Genomic DNA, 22,051 nt, shown 5'->3' on the forward strand with positions numbered 1-22,051 from the left:
TTTCTTACTTGTTCTTTTAATCTGAGAATAATCTTTATTTTTAGAATTTTTTGAAATAATTTTAAAATATACAATCATAGAGAACAACATAACATTTTCACAAAACAGCAAAAAGGCTGTCATAGAAACCATAAGGGATTTACAGAACAGTTACTCATAGATTACAATAAGTATATATATATTATATAAACAGGAATCAGAGTTGCCAATTTTTGGATTTCTGGTGGCCAGTTTCTCCACCTCCAAACATCTAAAGTAATTCTAAATATCTTGTTCGAAAGAAAATTGATTTCTTAGGTAGTGTGCAAAATTTCAAGATTTTCTATAAAACAGTTGCTGAAATATAAATAATTGAAGTGCAAAAATTGCCAAAAAAGCTTATTTTCTTCTTCTTTTCCTTCATCCAGCACTGCATACATTTTTAGAAAAAAAAACTACTGGGTCTAGAAAGCTCAAATTTTAAACTTAAGCCTTACTTGTGATCAGTGACGTGCTGGCAAAACTTCCAGTCAAAGTTTACAGGGGGTTTCCCATACAGCTATTTCAGTTTTATGGCTTAATTTTATGCTTATAAGTATAAAATTGCATCAAAACAAATGAATTTTATTCAAAATGTTACTTGGAATAACAAAAGCTCAAATTTATGTGAATTAAAAATTTTTATAGTGATTTTTCTAAACTATGAAAAGTGTTGATTGGCAGCATGTTTGTTGGCAACACAACCAAAATGAATATTGAAACCATTTGGTTGGTAGCACATTCAATTGGAGCTCAGCAAGTGCTGACCTAATCATCTTATGTCTTGATGTAATAATACAATTATTAAACAAAAACGTCTGAGATGTAAAAAAAATTGCACCAAATAAAAAAAATAAACATAGCAATATTAGTCGGCTTAATCAGTTATTTATCTAACCACCTAAAAGGGGTTTTTTGGACTATTAAATTATTATGTCCTTCTAATCCGATTGTTTACTGGAGTTCAAGAATTACTCAGAAACAATTTTGATTTCCAGATGTTTTATTTAAATGCATTTTGGATCTAATGTTTTTGCTGATCCCTCCTCAGTAATATTTATGCAAATATTTTTTACAATAGTACATCTATGCCAAAGGTTTTGTGATATGGGTTAAATAAAACTCTGGAAATTAAAATTGCTTCTGAGTAATTCTTGAACTCCAGTAAACAGTTGGATTAGAAGGACATAACAATTTGTTTAATAGTCCAAAAACCTCCTTTTAGATGGTCAGATAAATAACAGGTAAAAATCTTGTGGGTATCACTTTAAGTGCCAAGCTTATTTTTACCAAAGAAAAACTATTAAGAAAAATTTTGACTGTCATGTAAATTGTCATAAGATTTTACTTGGTGCAATGTTTTTACATCTCAGATGTTTTTGTTTGGATCTAAGATTTCACGATATCTACCTGAAAACAAATGAAATACATAAGACATTTTTCAAGGATATTCATTAAGTCTTATTTTGGTTTAAGTATTGGATTGTTCAGAAAGTAATTTCATATTTTTACCACTAGAGGGATTAATTGTATTTTTACCTGCAATTTTAATTCTAAATCATATTGTCATTATATATTTTGACAGCTGTCAGTTCAAGGCTTATTTGTAAAAAATTTTGTTTGATTCTTTGCAATTTTTTTATAAATTATGTACTCGGAACCAATATACAGTGTGATCGAAAAAACATTGAGGAAAAAAAAGAACATTTTCGAACCCCTTCTGGGCTCTGCTTCAGGTTCATAATGGTTTTTAGATAGAAATTCAATTAACGAATGCTGTTAACTAAGAGTTTGAATGATTTACAAAAAATTTACGTCGCACATGCGCAATGTGTCAGCCTGCCCAGATACAACGAGTGGCTAGAGCGTGCTGTGAATCAACTCTTGCCAGGCCAATGACAAAACCATTTCCTCTTTAAAATTTATGCACATGGTTGAGATGGAAGATTTAAAGATGTGCATAGCCTCTAACCATTTTAGGTGTTCAATGGGAGGTGCAGCGAGGAGATTGGTCCGTGTAAAGTCGGCTATTATGTCTGGATCTGTTACATAAGTAGTACATAAGTACATAAGGGCCGTGGAGTTCTCCCATGACGAATATCCGCATGATGTTCTGCCTTGCATTCTGATGCCCATGGATCGTTTAGTAGAGCCTATATATATCAAGTCCCTATCACATCTATTATCCCTTAAAGGGACACTATAGACTCCAGGTTGTCTGCTGGGGTTAGGAGGGTCCTTCTCATTACATAAGACATTAAAATAGTAGGGTACCTCCTGAAAGTGAGACGTATCTGGCATTTCCTGGCAACCTAGGAGTATATAGATCTTAGGTAAGGGTTATAGGTGATGGGGATCCATTCCATGTCGTCTGGATGGTTATCAATCGGTTGGTTTACTTCTCGTGCACTATCTGAATGCTTACGACGATAACATTGTATCATCCTATGTATAATTTTGTGATAACCATGCTCAGTGGCTACACTTTCTATATACGCTAATTCAGTATCACGAGCCTGGATGTTGAAGGCTCTTCTGATTAGGGCTCTAAAGGCTGCCATCTTGTATGAAACTGGATCGCATGACCCTACTGGGATGTATGAAGACATAGATCCTGGCTTATGGTACACCAAAGTGTAGATGTCTGAATTTTCCACCCTAATATTTATATCTAGAAAGTGGACTTTAATAAGGTCAGATTGTTTTATTTCCAATGTTAACCCGTAGGGATGATTGTTAAAAGAATCAACCAAGTCTGTTACATCCAGTACAATTTTCCAAAAAATAATTATATCATCAATATACCTCCTATATAATCTGATGTTGGAGAGGAACTGAGGGAGGATCTTATTCTCTGTCACACAACCATCTCACAGAGGACTCCTAAAGCCGGGCTACCCATGGGGACTCCTGTGCCCTGTGTGTAGATATTGCCGTTAAACTGGAACACTGAATTATAGCAAATTAAATGTGCCATTTCTAGCACTTGGTTGTACAATGCATGATCTCCGACAATATGAAATAAGATGTCCCTGAGCACATAGAAAGTGGGAGGGAGCTCAGTGGAGGGGTAGAGGGACTTAAATTCCAACACTGTGATGTAATAGGAGGATGTGACCTCTTTCAAGTGTGTTATAAGCTCCACCAGACTAGCGATTTGTGTAAGGATATCCCTCCAAGTGTGGAGCAAGAAAGATGTGCACTGCCTTCTCTAGATTACGGGTAGGCGCTCTTGCTTTGTCCACGACTGGGCAGAGTTGTTGGCCCGGTTTATGTGTCATTGCAAAGGCAAACAATTTAGGGACGTCAGGAGAGTCAACAGTTAAGTTGTTAAATGCTAAGCATTTAGCGAGACTGGTACATGCAAAACGCTTCACTCTGAAATGTAGCTTATCAATAAAACCCTCTTCTACTCTATCACAATGGGTAAGTGATAAGTGTTCCTGTAGGCCCCTTTCATAAGTGTCACGCTTCATGAAAACCATGGCTTCTGTTTCGTCGCCCTGACAAGAGTGACATTATTTAGTTGCATCCAATGCACAGTATGTCGTAGTTTGTCTCTCAGATCCACTACTTCAGATGATTCCTTGGAGTTCTTGATTCTCAACGTGGCCATCCAGCGATAATATTCCTTTTGCCTATTCGTTAGGCCTTGTAAGAGAATTTCCAGATCAGGGATCAGAATTTCCAGACACAAGGAGCCTCATCGAGGAATCCAAGCAAATTTATTGATATTACCGTTTTGAAAATATTTCTCAAACCAGGTGATAAGCTGTGATAAATGTTCTTCAAAAATAGATTTCATACTTCTAGAGAAATCAACTCCATTGAAGGTCAAAAACTGTTGCAACAAGCGGAAACATTCTTTTCCTTCATTTTCATTTATTTTTCTTTTTCATAGTTTTAAGTTTTTTATAAAGCTGAAATTTTCTCAATTGACTTTAAAAGATGCATGTTGCTTCTCTGAAGAGAGAGCTTCAGAGCATTTGGCTTTTCAAAAATATCACATAAGTAAGCTACTTTACCAAAAACTCATTCACAAAATTTTAGGCATACTTGTGGTCCTCCTCCAAGAAAAATATAAATTTCCTGTTGCAGTTCAAACATATGGGACAAAGCATTACCTCGAGAGAGCCATTGCTTTCTCATGGTAATATTTTGTACTTTCTCAAAATGCTGTAATACAACAAAGATGTGTGCTTGGATCCCATATCCTCACATAGTTTTTTGAAAAATCTTGCCTTCAACAGCTGAGTTTTTAAGTTTTTATCAAGTTTACTACATATTCTAAAGGCTGGTTTAATGTAAAACTCAGATATTTTGATTTGAGTACTTCCCTGTGAATAACACAATGGGTCCACAGTGCATCAGGGTCTTTGCTTCAAAAAAGTGCTTGTAATCCTCCATAACACCTGGACATGGAATGAACTCCATCAGTACAGATACCAATGCATTTGGATACCAAATTATTTTTGGATATAAAAATATCAAGGATCTTGAACAAGTTGTGAGCCTTAGCACCAGCAGTGATACTTTTACAAAAGAGAAATTCTTCTACAATGTTATTACTATCTAAAACTGTACACAGCAAATCAAGTATCATTATTATTATGTATATCCTCATCCAGCTGCAACCCAAATTCCTTTCCTTTTATTTTTTTTCGATTAACTGAACATATTGGAGGTCCTTTGCTATGTGCTGTATTATGTGATGGTGTTATTGGACAAAGGCACTTTTGATAGCTGATTCCCTGTAGACTCACCAATCAAAATGATTGGTGAGTCTACTGGGAAGCACCATATCTACAACAGCTGGTAGAATGAATTTTTCTGCGATGGTATGAGGCTTTTTACATTTTGCAATTATATATGCCACCTTTATTACTGAGTTAATGATTTGCACCAGGTCTGCTAGATGTCGCATCTTATCACATTGAATTGAAAGTAGAAGTAAAATTATGAAAATTTTATATTATTTTGTGATGCCCCTGTGAGGAAGTTGCGGCGCACACTTTGGGAACCAATGCAGTACACAAAATATAGACACCACCAAGATTACATTGACAGAACTGCATCAAACTGCTGACTGACTCATTGATGTCTCTTTGAAGAGACAGAAGGATTCGTGATTGCCATACAAGACCAGACCATAAATACAGAAAATTAAAGAAAGCACATCTTAAAAGACACAACACTTACAAACAGCACTTGTAGGAAATGCCACATCATATAGGAAACCATATAATACATTACTTCAGGTTGCAAGCTTTAATAAAAACCAACTGTTTACATTAACATAACTAAATAACTAATGTTACACATCAAAGCCTGCACATAAACACAAACTGTTAAAAACCCAGCAAGCATGCTAGAAATACACACCTCAGTTGCTCATAGAAAATGACACACACAAAATATACTATGATTGAGCTGTAATCACAAATAAAACAGTTCATTAAAGCAGACCAGGTATCATATTGACAAACAAAACAAAATTACAATCATAGACATAGCAATACCAAATATCCCACAACATAAAAAGACTTAAACTAAAAAGTTAATAAATACTCAAAACTCACCCATGAAATAAAACATCTGTGGAGAATGGATGAGGTATTTATTGTGTCAGTAGTCCCTTCTTGTATCTTACCACATACACTACTCAAGCATATTAAAACATTAGGGCTTCAAATCAGTACATACTGTATATTGGACTGCAGAAGGCTGTCAATTAAACATAATATGCCACATAGTCAGGAAATTCTTAAATACAGATACATGCACAAACAACATATAAACAAAACATTCGTTTTTTTTTTTATATTTAAGCCATCACCTTTGTCCAGCATAGCAATAGGCACAGGTATATATGCCATGTATGATATACTCCACCAACACCATAATAATAATACTAATAATAATAACAGTTACTCATAGATTCAGTCATTCTACAGCAAGCACACAAACAACACAGAAACATACACATGGCATATATAGACTACAGAAAAGCATTCAACAGTGTTCCATGCAGTTGGCTGCTACATATTCTGCACATGTACAAAATACATCCATCACTCATTACATTCTTCCAAAACATATGCAGCACTGGAGAACAACACTAAATCTCAGGATTCATAACACTTCCATACAAACAAGCCAAATATTCATTAGGCAAGGCATTTTTCAAGGCGATTCCTTGAGTCCTCTCTGGTTCTGCTTATCCCTGAACCCATTATCTAACACGTTAAACAACACACAACATGGTTACAATATCAGACATGTAAAAAGAACACAGTTTATATTGTCATATTGTCATATACATGGACAACATAAAACTTTATGCATCCACACAAGAACACTTCAACTTCTACAAATTGCATATTTGTACTCCAAGGACATGCAAAACACTTCACATAGAAAAAGGAGTCCCAAAGAAAGGAGATTTTGCACTTGGAAATGGAGACGTGTTTTTGAATCCATGGAAGAGGGCAAATTCTACAAGTATTTAGGATTCCAACAGACCAAACTAACAGAACATACACAAATAAAGCAAAAAATAATTAAATAATACCAATGTAGGTTAAACACTAATCTCAGAACACAGTTAAAGCAATAAACACATATGTCATTCCAATACTCACTTATTCTTTTGGAGTTATACATTGGACTCACACAGATCTTGAACAACTTCAAAGTAAAACAAGAACAATGCTTACTAAGCATAAACATTATCCTAAATCTGCCATAGAAAGATTAACCCTTCCACATAAAGATGGCAGACATGGCCTGATTGACATAGTAAACCTACATTATAAGCAAATACAGATGTTGCAAGAGTTTTTTTTACAAAACACAAGAAACATCACAGTTACATAAAAGCAGTAATTCTAGCAGACTCAAATAACACATCATTAAACTTACACTCACATCATATGGACATGACACCATTAAATAATTGTGGGCTCGAAAGATACTCCATGGCAGGCAAACCCACAACCTGACCCAGGATTTTGTTGACAAAACTGCATCAAACAGCTGGTTACCTCAGGGATGCCTCTTTGGGAAGACAGAAGGCTTTATGATTGCCATATAGGATCAGGTCATAAATACTAAAAAAAACTACAGAAAACACATACTCAAAGATACAATACTCACAAATGACACATACAGAAATTATCACCATCATGCCAGAAACTATACAACACATCACTTCTGGTTGCAAGCTCTTGGCACAGACAGATTATTCACGTAGACACAATCAAGTAGCAAATATAATTTTGTTTCTTCAAAACATTCATAGCATTCGGTTCTTAGATTTCTTTAAATGTAGACACTGTGGATCAAACCAGTGCTTCTCAAATGATAACAAGGAAACGTTCTTCTTGACCATCCCACATTGTCAAGTTGAAGTCAACAAAATGTTTAATAGTTCATTATAGTAACTCTACGCATCCAGAGAAAAAGTTGTCTTAATCAAGGTATACAGCGAGCTAACCAAAGATAAATAGTCATCCGATCTATCTTGTTTCCATACGTAACGAATTTTTGGGAGTTTCAGAGTCTGCACGCTATCCGTCATAAATTCAAATGAAATTGAGATTGGAAAGAGATCAGAATTGAAAATATCAAGAACTCTAAAATCCAATAATCTATCTAGTAAATAAACATTTACTGTTATTAGATCTATAACAGATAGACCAACTGTTGAAAGAAAAGTGAATTTAGCCGGATTGTCTGAGGCACATCGACCATTTAAAATATATAATCCGTGTGACTTAATCAGTTGTAAAAAACTTTTTCCTCTTTGGTTCAATGTTAAGTCATTAGATCTTTGGGAATTTAGAACATTAATATTACTCCCAGCATAGAAATTATCTAGTTCCTCGCCTATTCTGGCATTCATGTCACCTAAAATAACTATATCATCGTCAGGGAAATTCATCAACAAGTCTTCCATTTTTTTTTTAACAGAAAATCATAAAGATCTATTCTCATATAAACAAGAACAATAATCAAGCTTTGACTAAGTGAACAAGAAAATCTCCCATAGTTTAATTTAGTCACCATAAGATTATCGGAGTTAAACAACATTTCCGAGGAGCCCAATGGCACAGACAGATTATTTACATAGACATAATCAAGTAGCAAATATAATACACCAAGAGCTTGCAAACAAACGCAAATTATTAGACATCCACAAACCATACTACAAATACATTCCACAGACAGTATTGGAGAACAACACGAACAAAATGTACTACGACAGAGCCATAATCACAGATAAAACAATTTACCACAACAGACCAGACATCACATTTATTGACAAACACAATAAAATCACATACATTATAGACATATCCATTCCAAACACTCACAATATACAAAATGCTTGCACTGAAAAAATCAGCAAGTACATGGAACCTGCCCAGGAAATAAGGCATCTGTGGAGGATGGATAGTGTACTTGTCATTCTCTTTCCTACAGTCATACCACACACACTACACAAAAGCCTGGGAACATTATAGTTGAATAGAAATACATACATCACAATACAGAAGGCCACTATATTGAATATACACCATATTGTTAGGAAATTCCTGAATACAGACACACACACTGACACATTTAATTTTTGTTTTGTTTGCATTGCTGTGCCCTGAATCTGGTCTGTCATAGTACACAGTAACTGGTGTCAAGCGAGTATAACTCACTAAACATAATAATAATCAAATTTTTATATATAATTTATTAATTTTTTATATGATCATTGGTTTTTCAAATAGATTAAATTTATTGTTATTTTATAAACCTTATTTTTCATTTTCTGATATGTATTGAAATTTATTTTACAGGTGAATGAACCACCACAAAAGAAAACCAAAACAGTTAACAGAAAGCGAAATATGAAGGTAAGTTATTGATAGCTGTTAAGAAAGCATAAACTGATTGAGAAATGCAGAAATAACTATATATTAAATTAACTTTTTGTTTATATTATTTACATAATTAAATTATATATATAAAGCTCATTTAAAATACACTAGATATATAAGATTGAAAACACTAAAAATTAAACTTAATTTTAGGGAAGTTTATTGAATATTTTATGAAATTTTCAAAATATCAGCTCTTAATTAATATAAAGTAGATAATTCAATATTATTATTTCTAACTTTATATTCTAATACACTATATTTTTCATTATTGCCATCCAAGGGATTCTATTTAGAAACCTATAACTGAATTAGGAACTAGCTGCTCATTTTCTTACATCTGGCTAAAGAGCAGATCTTGAATTGGGATAACTGTATTAAACATTTGTAATTTGTAATTCTTTAGAAATGAAATTCAGAAATAAACTTTATTTATTGTTTGAAATATATTCAGCATTATTAGATTTTGAATTTCCAAGTGACCTCAGAAGTATACTAGAATATTTGTTGATGATTAATTAATTAATTACAGTAAGTTGACATTAGAGATTAAAGTATCACTACCTATTGATAACTTCAATGATTAAAAAATTTAGAATACTTTAATTATATTTAAGAAATAGCCTTTATCAGATTACATTATATTATACAAATCAAAAATTTGTTAATTTACTTTATTGTAAAATATTATATTAAAGAATATACATAAAAAGTTTTTCTATATTTTTAAACATACCTCTTTCACTCTGTAGCTTAGTGAAAGCTACAGAGTAAAAAAATATTTTTTAAGTTTTCTACAGTCTTCACTAGATACATTGTAATTCTGTAAGCAATTGTTCATAATTATATAAATTTTATATATACAGCAGTTTTGCAAATTGTGCATGTTTGAAAGACCGAATTTTAAAATAACAGGATAGAAAAATCAGTATACATTGTTCAAAATACCTTCATGATTCAAAATTACACATATAGCACAGTTACATTCTTTGGCTGTTAATGGAAAAAGAGGAAATTAAGAAACTTTTCCTTGGATTTTTGTTGCGGCTATCTCGAAAATGCTAGAGAATGTCGCCGTACAAAGATATCGAAGATGCTTTTGTATGTTGGCTAAAGCCAATTCGTTCATTGAATCTTCCTGTTTTGGGACTGATACTGAAACAAAAGGCGATGGAAATTGCTGGGGTACTTGGAATAGAAACCAACTTTAGTGCCAGTGATGGATGGTCAGAGACATACATTGCACTACTGTATTTTACTAATTATAGTATTGTGGTTTTTTTCAACTTCGCTTTAGTCATCATATTGGATAACTCAACACATTTTCACTTCCCCTTGGGGTGTCGACTTATGAGGACTCAACTATATTTTTTTTTTCTTCATCCCAGATTATACCTTGTTTTCTTCTTCATCTCTGTTTTTAGAACTTTTCAAGAATGAATCCTTTTTTGAAAAAATCCTTGTGATTTATTCATAATTTTAGCTTATCCATGCTAAAATGATAGCAGTTTGGATAAGTTTAAAATAGTTTCAATACATTTTATTCATGCTAAATGTTTTTAGCATGAATAAAATGTATTGAAACTATTTATCATCATATTCCATTATTCATGTCTATAATGTGTTAGTAAGATAGATTCACTTGTGCTTAATGCAATTATGGCATCTACCATTAGTTTAAATAGTAAAATTTTAAAACTGCACAATTCATGTGATTTATTTAGAATATAATACAGTAGAGCGTTGTTTATCCGAAAGCCAATCAACCGAAAGCTTTCCAGTCGGACTGTGTCATGAATCGAACGTTTTTGATACTAGATTAACTTTTAAAGTATAAATTTTTTTTGTTTTTATATTTTTCAATATATTTATTTTGTTTGCACAAAATAAAGAAATAGTTTTTAATGATACAATTTCCTATATACATTATGTTTTATTATTTTTAATGATGTATTGATCTTTTTATCCATAGCTGTCTTCCTATCAAAATTTTTTATTCTTATTTTTCATTGTTATCTTTGCTGAAATTGTTGTGCAAATAATTTTTATTATTTATAGTAGAAATTATATCATCAGTTGTTAGAACTTAAAAAAAATATAATATATAATTGTAAGCACAATTGACATAAAAATAACAGTTTTATTATTAAAAGCATTTTATATTTATGAAACAATTGTAATTTAGTAATTTTAAATACTAATCAACTAATCATTATATTTGAAATTTCTTAAGTACAGTCGACTCCGCATAAGTCGACACCCCAAGGGGAAGTGGAAATGTGTCGAGTTATCCAATGTGACGACTAAAGCAAGGTTAGAAAAAAAAAACAGAAAACTACAATTAAGAAAATGCAGTAGTGTGTTGTACAGTAGTATAGGCTTACAATACATTGTGTCCTCCATTTACTATTACTCTGTAGATGAAAAACTGAAAAATTCGTTTAGTGTTGTTTGTTTTAAGCACTTAACTGTCTCGACTTTCTTTTTCAACTATCAGGAACGCCTTGAAAACATCATCTTCACAATTGTCAATTGTTGGCAAGTAACATCTAAGGATTCTTAATGCTTCTGGAATGAGAAAATGCAAAATTGGATTCTGGTGTGATGATATAGATTGTATATTTTCTTTTTGTTTATCTGTTATTATTTTATACATAAAATGTTAAGGCGTTTTTATTAATATGTGTATATATATATATATATATATATTAATAAATAAATCGAGTTCCCCTCCTGAAAAAAAAAATGAGTTCGTACCACACATGCAGAGTGAATTCATTTTTTCGGAGGGGGTGACGACTTATTACAGTGTGGAACAGCAAAAGCATGTCGACTTATTCAGTGGTGACGAGTTAAATGGTGTCGAGTAAACCAGAGTTTTTTAACATTAATGCCTATGTAAGTCGCCCGGGACCACAGAAAACTGACTACTTAACCGATGGTGTCAAGTTATCCGGGTGTTGACTTATGCGGACTTGACTGTATTTACAAAATATATTAGCATTTAAAAATACTAATGTAAATGATAATGTTTGAAACAACTTTTAAATGTTCAGTTATACTATATACATTTAATCATTTTCAGATTCTCATTACTTTGCTGATTTGTTTTTATATTTAGTTCACAAAATTCTGCCTGAAATTTTTTTGTGAATAACATTACTTGCAAGTTATTGAGATATTAATTTTTTATCTCAAGTCAATTCATCTGACCAGCTGTTTATGACTATATTAGCAATTTTCCAGTAAAAAAAGGCTGAAATTTAAATTATTTCTGTCTTTCTCCTTTTCCAGATTTACTGTTACCAAAAACTCAAAAACTGGAGCTAGTCTGATGTGTAATTCTCACACTGTATTCATATGTTGCACAACAAAATTTCAAGCATAATGGTAATAGCTCTATAGTGTACCAATATTAAATGAGGCATATTATGAAATGAGAGTTAACAATGTCTTCTTTTCTTATATTGATATTCTCAATAAGTATCTGTTTGGAATAATGATTGAGTTTTAATTTGTTTGTAGGAAATTGCTTATTGTCATATTTGACCAAAAGAAATTGAAGTGTTGATGAATAGTTTTTCTCATTGGGTTGCAATTTGAAAAAATTGTAGACCTGTAAATTCCCATTATTGTTTGTCTGTCTTTCCTTAATCCCGAGAACAGCATTAGATAGATGAAATCTGAGACCAGATATGAAAGGTTATGCCCCAATTAACTGTATATGAACTTCCAATGTAAACTAGAAGTAACATAATTTCAATTTAAAAATTTTCCCCTGTAAGGAGTTAGATAGCATGACTGTTGCTAACAGGAAAAGTATGATGTACAGAGGAAAGACACTACTAATTTGAGGTGGAGAGCATATATTTTAAATTAAATTAATTTAAAAAATATGATTAAAAATTGCAGCCTGGCATTATGAAAATGTCACAATAAATAATTGCTTGTTATATCATATTTTATTAACGTACATTGTGCACCAAATAGTGTTTATGGGAAGATTTGTTTTGTAATTTTACATATATATTTTTTATTGTATATGTAATTTTACATATATATTTCTTTAAAAAAGAAATTGATTCTACAATACTATAGTTTGATTTGTTGTTAAAATGCAAATGAATTTTATTTTGCTCTTCCTATCTAGGATATGGGTTCAATTCTTAAATTGGTTCTTTGTTGGAAACAGGTTATGATTTGACTTTTCAATATATTCATTGTTGTTATATATATAACAACATAATGTATATGTAAAGGATATATATGTTATGGACAAAGTGATTAATATGGGCATTATGAATAATAACCAACAAAATTGGGCATTGTAATAAATTTCAAAAATTTATCAAATTGACCGGTCATTATGAATACTGCTACCACCTAGTCAGGCAAAGTTGAGGAGTGATCATCCGACATACGCTAGCCAATCAGAACTTACATCTTAGTTGCACATGCGTATTGCATTTAGTACCGAATTTTAAATTTACGTGACCAGTAGCTAATCTTTTTTCTTTGACAAAAGTAACAATCATGAAGGAATAATTAAGTGACATGAACAACCGATTAAACGAGTTAATAGCAGAAAAAGGCGAAAACAATTAAATTTTACAAAATCAGCATATTTGTTAATGATAGAAAAAGTGAGAGTCAAAAATAGAAGTTACTTCTAACTTACCGAATACCAGTTAATAGTACTTTGAAATAATTCACAAAAAATAAATATTTCTAAATGAAATAAGTGGAGTTTTTTTAAGCAAATTTAAAATTCAGTACTAAACACGATACACACATGCGACCGAGTGCCGATTGGCTAGCGTATGTCGGATGATCACTCCTCAACGTATTATTATCACTTTGCTTAACTAGATGGTAGCAATATTCATAATGACCGGTCAATTTGATAAATGAATCAATATTTATCACACTGCGTGCCCTTTTTGGTCATTATGAATAATGCCTGATTAATCACTTTGTCCATAACATATATATATATATCTATTCTAAAGTCTAAAATTGAAGCTAATAATGTATTTTAAACTTGAAATACATTTATGATGCTTCAATTTTAGACTTTAGGATAGGCCTCTCCTATTATACTTTTATTTCTGTATCATTTGAGAGGTAAAATTCTATAAGAAGCTTCAATATCAAATTCTCTATTTACAGCTGTAAAAAATGGTAGAAATTCATTTTTTTACAACATATTGATATAAATAATCTGAAAATTAATTATTTATTTATTTTATCTTATTTTTAAAATTCATTTTTACAGAAGGAGAAAAGTTATTCTCATGAAGATAGTGATTCGGTAATTATGCTGTCAATAAAGATGGCTAAAATTATTTTTATTTGATTTTACCTAAAAATATTTGAAACTAAGATGTAAAAAATGCATTTGCTTAATTACCTTTAATCTGTAAAGCATAAATTTAAAAAATACTAAAATATTAATTTTTATTATTTATACAGGATATAGATGATGAGGCACTAGCAAGGAAACTTCAAGAAGAAGAAGTTCAATCCAGGAGTCGAGCTGTGAAAAAAACTGTAATGATTAATATTTCTTTTTTACTTACGTGATCATTTCTTTGTAATTTTACGTTTTTGTTTTTAATAGTCTAACAAAAAAGAAAGAAAAGAACCAAAAAAACCTAAACAGATTGTAAGAACTAAGAAAGGTATAATGCTTTATATTAAAAAAAAAATTTTATTTGAACAAAAGGTAAATATATTTTAATAAATATTCTTCAGAGACAACATATACAAAAAAGTGTATTTTATCATCTGAATTAGCTGCAGTTGTTGGAGCTAATGAGGTAATTATGAAATTTTAAAACTATTACTTAAAGTAACACTAAACTTTAATTTTTTCATATCTTTGAAACAGTCTTTTATTCTTGTTTTATTACAAATCCATTTTTATGCTTAAAAATGAAAATTTTACAGTTGTAATGGCACTATTATTTAAATAAATATATATATATAAAATTTGATGATTATTTGAAAATAAATTTATTTTATTTTCAGTGTTTTAATTTCTTGAGTATATTACATTTTATTATTTTTATTGGATAACATTTTCTTCCACTAGTATCCATTTTCGCAGAAGAAAATTATTTATTTATTTTTAACATTTTTATTGTTTATCTCTTTTTATTTTCAATATACAATACATCTATTATGTTATATTTCAATTTACTCTTTCATTTGTAAAATTTTTTCTAATTAAGTAATATTTATAGAAAGCTTAAAAATATGCTGTAAATTTTTTATTATGTTTAATACATAATACATATTATAAATTAACATGTGTTAATTTATATTAGAATTTCTAAACAATGTACTGGATTTTTATTGGACTAAGTTATGGAGTTAGTCCAATAAAAAAAAACCAGTTTTTTTAATCATCAAGAAGCCGTAAGTTAGCCTGATAAAAATCTGGCAGATCATTTGAAAAATTTAATGTATCGGGTTGGTTTTTATTCTATATTACAACATTTTACAGTCAAACCTCAGTTTATGAACTTAATTTGTTCTTAAAAGTTTGAAAACCGATTTGTTCTTAAATCGAAACAAATTTTCCCATAAACAATGTAAAATAGATTAATTCATTCCCGACCCCCAAAACAGGAATTTTTTTACCTTTTTAGCTATATTTTAAGTATAAAAATGCCAACTCTGACTGCCTGCATGAAATATAACCAAATCAAACATGACTGACAAGTATTTTATCTACACTTTTTGACATATTATTTTTCAGTTGATTTGATTTTAATTTTAATTAATTAATTTTGATTTTATTTTTAATTTCAGTTTCAGTTTAAAACCAGAGTTTTAATTATCATTGTATTACTTTTGGTTTTAATTAACTGGCTATCTAGTATTAATAAATATTAAATTAACTTTTAATACAGTATTATAATATATAATTACATTAATAAATTTTTGTCATTTGACTTAAGTTAAGCACCTTTAAACATGGATTTGTGAATGTCATTTATATTATGTGAATGTTAATTAACATGGGTTTTATTAATTAATTTGATTTAAATTCAATTGAGATGCTTACTGATAAACAGAAGTAGTATCTTACATGCATGCACATTGAAATATAATATGAATAACAATGTAATTGATAGTGCATGTCATGACATCTAATGACACCAGGCTTGCTCAGCAATGGGCAAATATGGCATTCAAAAGTTTATTCAAAAAACAAAGCATTTGAAACCTGAAGTTTGACTGTATATACAAAAATTTTCACTTCATGCATAATTAATAAAAGTATTAAAAGGTGTACAATAAGAATACAACTTATCAATAGGAATATCTTTAGTGACTCTTCAAACAATATAAAAATTTAAACCATATTCATTGATCAATCAGTTCATCTGGCTCTTTTTGATTAAGATTTCACAAAATAAAACCAACGTTAATAGTTTTTAATAATATATTGATTGAAATGTAAATAATTATATATATTATATACAGTATACAGGGTGATTCTCTAGTGGCCTTAAGAAGTTTTTTTCTTGAAATTGTAGATGGTAGGAAGATGGGACTAATTACCAAGTTTATAGAGCAGACAGTGACAGTTTTAGTGACCTTGCATGACCTTAAAAATCAGTAGTTTCTGAGATACAAAACAAAATAAGGTTTTTTTCATAAATTATAAGGGGTGCTTTTGAACTATTATGTGAATTGTATGTGACAAAATAAGCATCTTTTGTAATAGGTCACATTTTCTTAAACCTTACAGTTTTCAAGATAGTTTTTATCCAAGGTCACCAAAATGTTCCCATCTGTCGTATAAACTTGTAGTTCCATCTTCCTATTTCCAATGATTTTCAAGAAAAAAAATCTACTGAACTCCACCAGTGAATCACCATGTATATGTTGCAGTTAATCTAATACAGTGATTCCCAACTGGCAAGGCATGCCTTCCTTGGGAGGCACAGTATATCTTCACGGGAGGCCAAGCTGATGCACGCAATGCTATTTGGTAATATGGCTGATGAGTGAGTGTATGTGGATAAAAAACAGAAAAACACAATGTGATAACCCTCCACAAGCACATGATAATTTTCCGTCACACTCTTATTTGTTTTCTTTGTTGCACATTTAATGCTTATTGGGACTGTCACCATATTTTATTTAATCTACTAAATTAAACCAATCGTCTTGATATTTAGAATGGACTACTATTTGAAGAGAACTATGAATAGTGCAGAATCTGAAGACCAAAGTAAACCTAATAATAGTAGCAGGACAGCATAAGTATATGCCCCCCTGATAAAGGAAAGAAAAAGTGCAGACAATATGACAAGTTATATGAAGTTTGGATTTTCTTGTTTTTGTATCAAATCTGGCATTCAACAGCCCCGGTGTGTCACTTATTTTCAAGTTTTCATCAATGACAGCCTTAAAAACTCATGAAGCTTAAAAGATAACTGGAAACAGTGCATGAAAATTATTTATAAAAGGATTGTGAGTTTTTGTTAGAAAAAAGATGGAATTGAAATGGCAGAAGACTGTAATGTCAAAAGAAGCCATGGTATGACAAAGTGTTGAAAGCTTCTTATGTAGTGACTTTGAAAATCACTAAAAAAGAAATCGCACACTATTGCTGAGAATTTGTTGCTTCTGCCAGCTTTAGAAATGTGTCACATTATGAATGGAGAAGCAGCTGCAAAGGCATTACAAAATATTCCACTGTCAAATAACACAGTTCATGGTGAATCAATGACTTGGTTATGGATTTGAAAATGCATCTAATTCAAGAAGTAAAACAAAATCAAATATTTATGTTACAACTCAATGAATCAATCACTATTTCATCACTGGCTCAGCTTATTTTTTATGGGAGATATGCCATAGAAGGAAATATAAGAGAAGAGTTAGTGTTTTGTAAAACAGTCCCAACAACAACTTCAGGCAAAGACATATTCACTTACTTAATAAATTTGTCTGTGCTGAAGGCTTGACTTGGATTGATTGTATAGGTTTATGCATCAATGGCACTGCAGCTATGGCAGGAAAGAATAGCTGCCTTCTAACTTGAGTGAAAGCCATAGCTCCGGCAGTAAAATGACCTTTGCATGGAACTGACAGTTAGAACCAAACATTGATCATTTTGTGCAATTCAAAATAAGCTCAAATTCCACATTAATGTTTACAGTTTGTGAAAATATGGAAAACACTTTTTAAATTTACATTATTATAACTTTATTCAGAAGGAATAAATGGTTGTACACTATGTACAGAAATTTCCTATTTTATTTGTGCAAAGTGCTGTAGGTAGTTATTTTGTATTTTTAGTAGTGCAATTATATTTTTGCTTCATATTTTCAATCAAACTTTACTGGTATAATTTAATTTGTAGTAAAAAATACATAAATATTGAATACAGAGCAATAAACAATTATTCATATGCTGGGGGAGCATACTGAAGAAAAGGTTGGGAACTGCTGATCTAATAAATTGGTTACTATGCATAATCATAGGTTATTTTACAATAATCAATATTTGTGGTTAATGTGATAAAATACATACAATTAATTATTTTTACCAGTTATTCTACATAACAACCAAACCTTTTTGGCAAGTGATTTATTATAAAGTACAATGTTTTTATTGTTACCATTTTTATACAGACAACCTCCTACTTGTTGGAACAGGACAAACTGATATTTCTGGACTGCTCTTGTTTTGATTTGGACTAGTAACATCAGTCTCAGTTTGATTTTTATTATTGTCCATAATGTCTGCTTGTACAGATTAAAATAGTTACTGTTAACTATTTTTGTTATATTATTGTCTACTTAGGACTTGGCATATTATTAGGACTTATTATAAGTTACGAGGTGAAAAGTAAAGATTGTTTTTTTCTGAATAAGACTTCCTTTTTTTGCAGAAATGAAAACACCTGTATAATAAGTCCTAATAATATGCTAAGTAGACAATAATATAACAAAAATAGTATACAATAAGGACATAGAGGCAATTGAATTAATGGTACTGTTAAATTTATAATTCTCAAAGCATATATTTTTGTGTGTGAAGTCTAATTTTACTGTAAAAAGATACTAATCATTTCTGTAATTAATTTATTTCATTGTTTTTATTTTGTTATACATTTATAAAAATTTATCTGTTTAGACTAGCATTATTGCTATGCCATTATACATTTAAAAAAACCCAGTAATTTAGTGGAATTCTGCAAGAGTTGGCAATACTATGCACACATGTAATCAGACTCAATACTGAGACAAGTTCAAACTTGCAGAAAAGTAAGATTTATCACTTTAATCAGAGGATGCTGGTTATTGTTCATAATAAATTAATGTAATTAATTTTACAAAAACATGACTAATTTATCACATTCACCAAAACTGGCTATTATGCAAAATATCTAGTGATTATGCATAATATAAAATGTAAAGACACTCTATGCCAAGCAATGATACAGAATTAACGACACAACTGTCTATTTGCATTACAGAAACCTGTTCTCTGTGTATGATAATATAGCTTGAAGAGAACAGTATAAACTGTTGAAAGTACTCACTTAAATAAATTGTTTCTGTAACATCAATAGACAGTTATGTTGTTAATTCTGGATTGTGCATATTTACCAGATTTATTGATTTAACCAGAACATGTATAAAATTAGAGGACATGTAGGCACTAAAAATAATATGTTATCTCTCATTTTATTAATATAACTGTTTATACGATCTTTTAAGTGCCTTGATGCCCTAGCCTTATATATAATACAAGGTTATCCTTACATCCCTATTTGATTTCAAAAATTAATTGTACATGAACTATTGAAGTTACAAGAATGAAGCTTGAGTTTAAAAAAACTCTCAAAGGTTTATTTTTTAATTTTGTGCATGGCATAAATTTACATGTGATTACTATAAGTGAAAATGGTGATAACTAGAAATTAGAAAGCATTTTATGTCCTGGACTTTGCTAGAACTGTGTCCTTTCCAATGGTGTTGTGCTGGTTCTTGACCAAGTTTGGGAAACATTCACGTACAGAGACAGAAAATTTTACAAACTGGCTGCCTGAGTTCTGCTAGCTAAATGATTAGGGTAGTCAGGTTGAGATCTTGCATGAGACACTGTTGATTGAGTTAGAGATACATTTCAACATGATCTGAAGATGAGATGAATCTATCCAAAAAATGTTAATAAATTAAATATTTTCTGGCTCTTTCATTGTTTGATTGTGTATAAATTTAAATATAATGGAATCAACAGATCTTTTGAAGATAATGTTGAATTTTGTGCTTGTAGAAATATTTTTAAAAGAAATATATTCAAGCATTTAACATCAGTATTCTGTTTATGCTCAGACATCCTGCACAAAAATACTAATTATTACTACATCCCATTATTTACATGGGAAAAATTATAATGCATTAAAGTTTAAACCTAAAACTTTACATTTTAGGAAATCAATTGAATTAAAACACAATAAAATATGTACAAACAAGTAAAATGACAACACCATTTTTTGGACGAGACTATGTCTTGGAGACTCAGGACTCAACTGCACACCATTTTCTAAGGAAAAGAGAAAAATGAGCACTAACCAACGAGGAAAAGCCAACACCAGTACTCGGGGTCCTGGTGTAGATTATGGTGGGCTTTGTTGACATCGTGGTTACAACAGGTCACATTGTCACAGCCTGTTCTTAGCTATGGTAAGCGGGAAGATATTTGTACCCAAATTGTACCTGATATCCTGAAGAGCAAGAGACTACATGCCTAATGTGTGTCACACGTTTGTCAAAATTCGATTTTGCAACATTCGCATTTTGAAATTTCCAACAAGCAACGCATGCACAAATCTCGTACTAGCACCTGTTTGTAGAAACAGTGTCGCCATTTTGTATTTTATTTTGACTCAGTTCTTGATTCCCTGACGACCTACAAGTCTGGTTTTTTTATGTGCACATGATTTGGGCACCAAATACTCTGTGCCAAATTGTAACTCCTGACATGTACTCCTTCATACCTCTAAAGTGTCCAGCCGTTGACAGCAGCACAATTTTATAGGCAAGACATAGTCTCATCTGTAAGTAACAGATTATCCTGTTAGTACATAAAATGGTTGCTTTGTATGCTGTACATTTATGATATGTCAGAGCAAATGATAAAATTGATTGATTACTTTTAGTCTTAAAAGCATATTCAGGCATTCTGTTATAAAAGGTATGACATTGTGATTCACTGTCACCCTTCTACTGTTTAATCCAAATTTCTTAAATAAAGACTTATTTATAAAGTTACTCAAAAAGCATATAGACTTTTGATTATCATTGCTTATATTTAACTGATTATTGTTATTATTACTAATAAAACAACATGTTCATAACATCCATCTTAGTACCATAATAGGCAATAATAAATAATATTTTTAAGTTCCAGATCAGAAATCACAAGGATTCAAATCTGATGATCATGATTACCACATACTGATGCACAAAAATTACAGATTATCCTTATCTATGAAAGCATGCCTATAGTGGATATCAGTTTCTTTCTGATTCTAGTTTTGAACTTTTAAGCCTGTTTCTCTAAGTAAATTTTCAATTTTTTAATGTGTTTGGCTTTAAATTTATTCCTAAAATGATTTAACTTTTTTTATGATTTATTAAAAAAAATATCTGAAATTCCTGTTTATTCCAGAAATTTAGTTTTTCAAATCAGAAATACGATATTAATGTTCTCCATTAATAACCATGGCTAGTTGCATTTATACAAAAAAAAAATTAATCACAGCTTTTATGATTTGTTATTTCACATTACCTTGGTTTTCATGGCATACTACAAATTTCTATTGACTTTTCAGATGATTTTGACTATTAAATGCCATTTTTTCACCAAAATTGTGTGGAAAATTTTGAATATTTTTTAATGCATAATTGTATTAGGTTTTTATAAATGGAAAATAGAAAAGGTCTTATTTATAAAACCAATTATTTCAAAATGCTATGAAAAAGCATCAGGACAAATGAAGTTTAAATATGATGTAGAATTTGATACATCTATAATGTTAATATTTTTAATTATTTTGTGAGTAT

The 22,051-nt window shown here is 30.6% G+C and overlaps 1 protein-coding gene across 2 annotated transcripts in view; it reads left to right on the forward strand.

Annotated features, from left to right (window-relative positions):
• The window catches only part of Non2 (upstream activation factor subunit spp27 homolog Non2), a 57,033-nt gene that overhangs the window by 28,982 nt on the left and 6,000 nt on the right, over nt 1-22,051 (forward strand). For both annotated transcript variants that reach the window (XM_067270563.1, XM_067270564.1), the window contains 5 exons: nt 8,871-8,927; nt 14,227-14,262; nt 14,424-14,501; nt 14,572-14,632; nt 14,706-14,770. In XM_067270563.1, coding sequence (XP_067126664.1) covers nt 8,871-8,927; nt 14,227-14,262; nt 14,424-14,501; nt 14,572-14,632; nt 14,706-14,770 — 297 coding nt within the window. The remainder of the gene's footprint in view (nt 1-8,870; nt 8,928-14,226; nt 14,263-14,423; nt 14,502-14,571; nt 14,633-14,705; nt 14,771-22,051) is intronic.

The sequence above is a fragment of the Centruroides vittatus genome, unplaced genomic scaffold, assembly GCF_030686945.1.
Source record: "Centruroides vittatus isolate TY-2023 unplaced genomic scaffold, ASM3068694v2 contig_371, whole genome shotgun sequence".
Taxonomy (NCBI): domain Eukaryota; kingdom Metazoa; phylum Arthropoda; class Arachnida; order Scorpiones; family Buthidae; genus Centruroides; species Centruroides vittatus.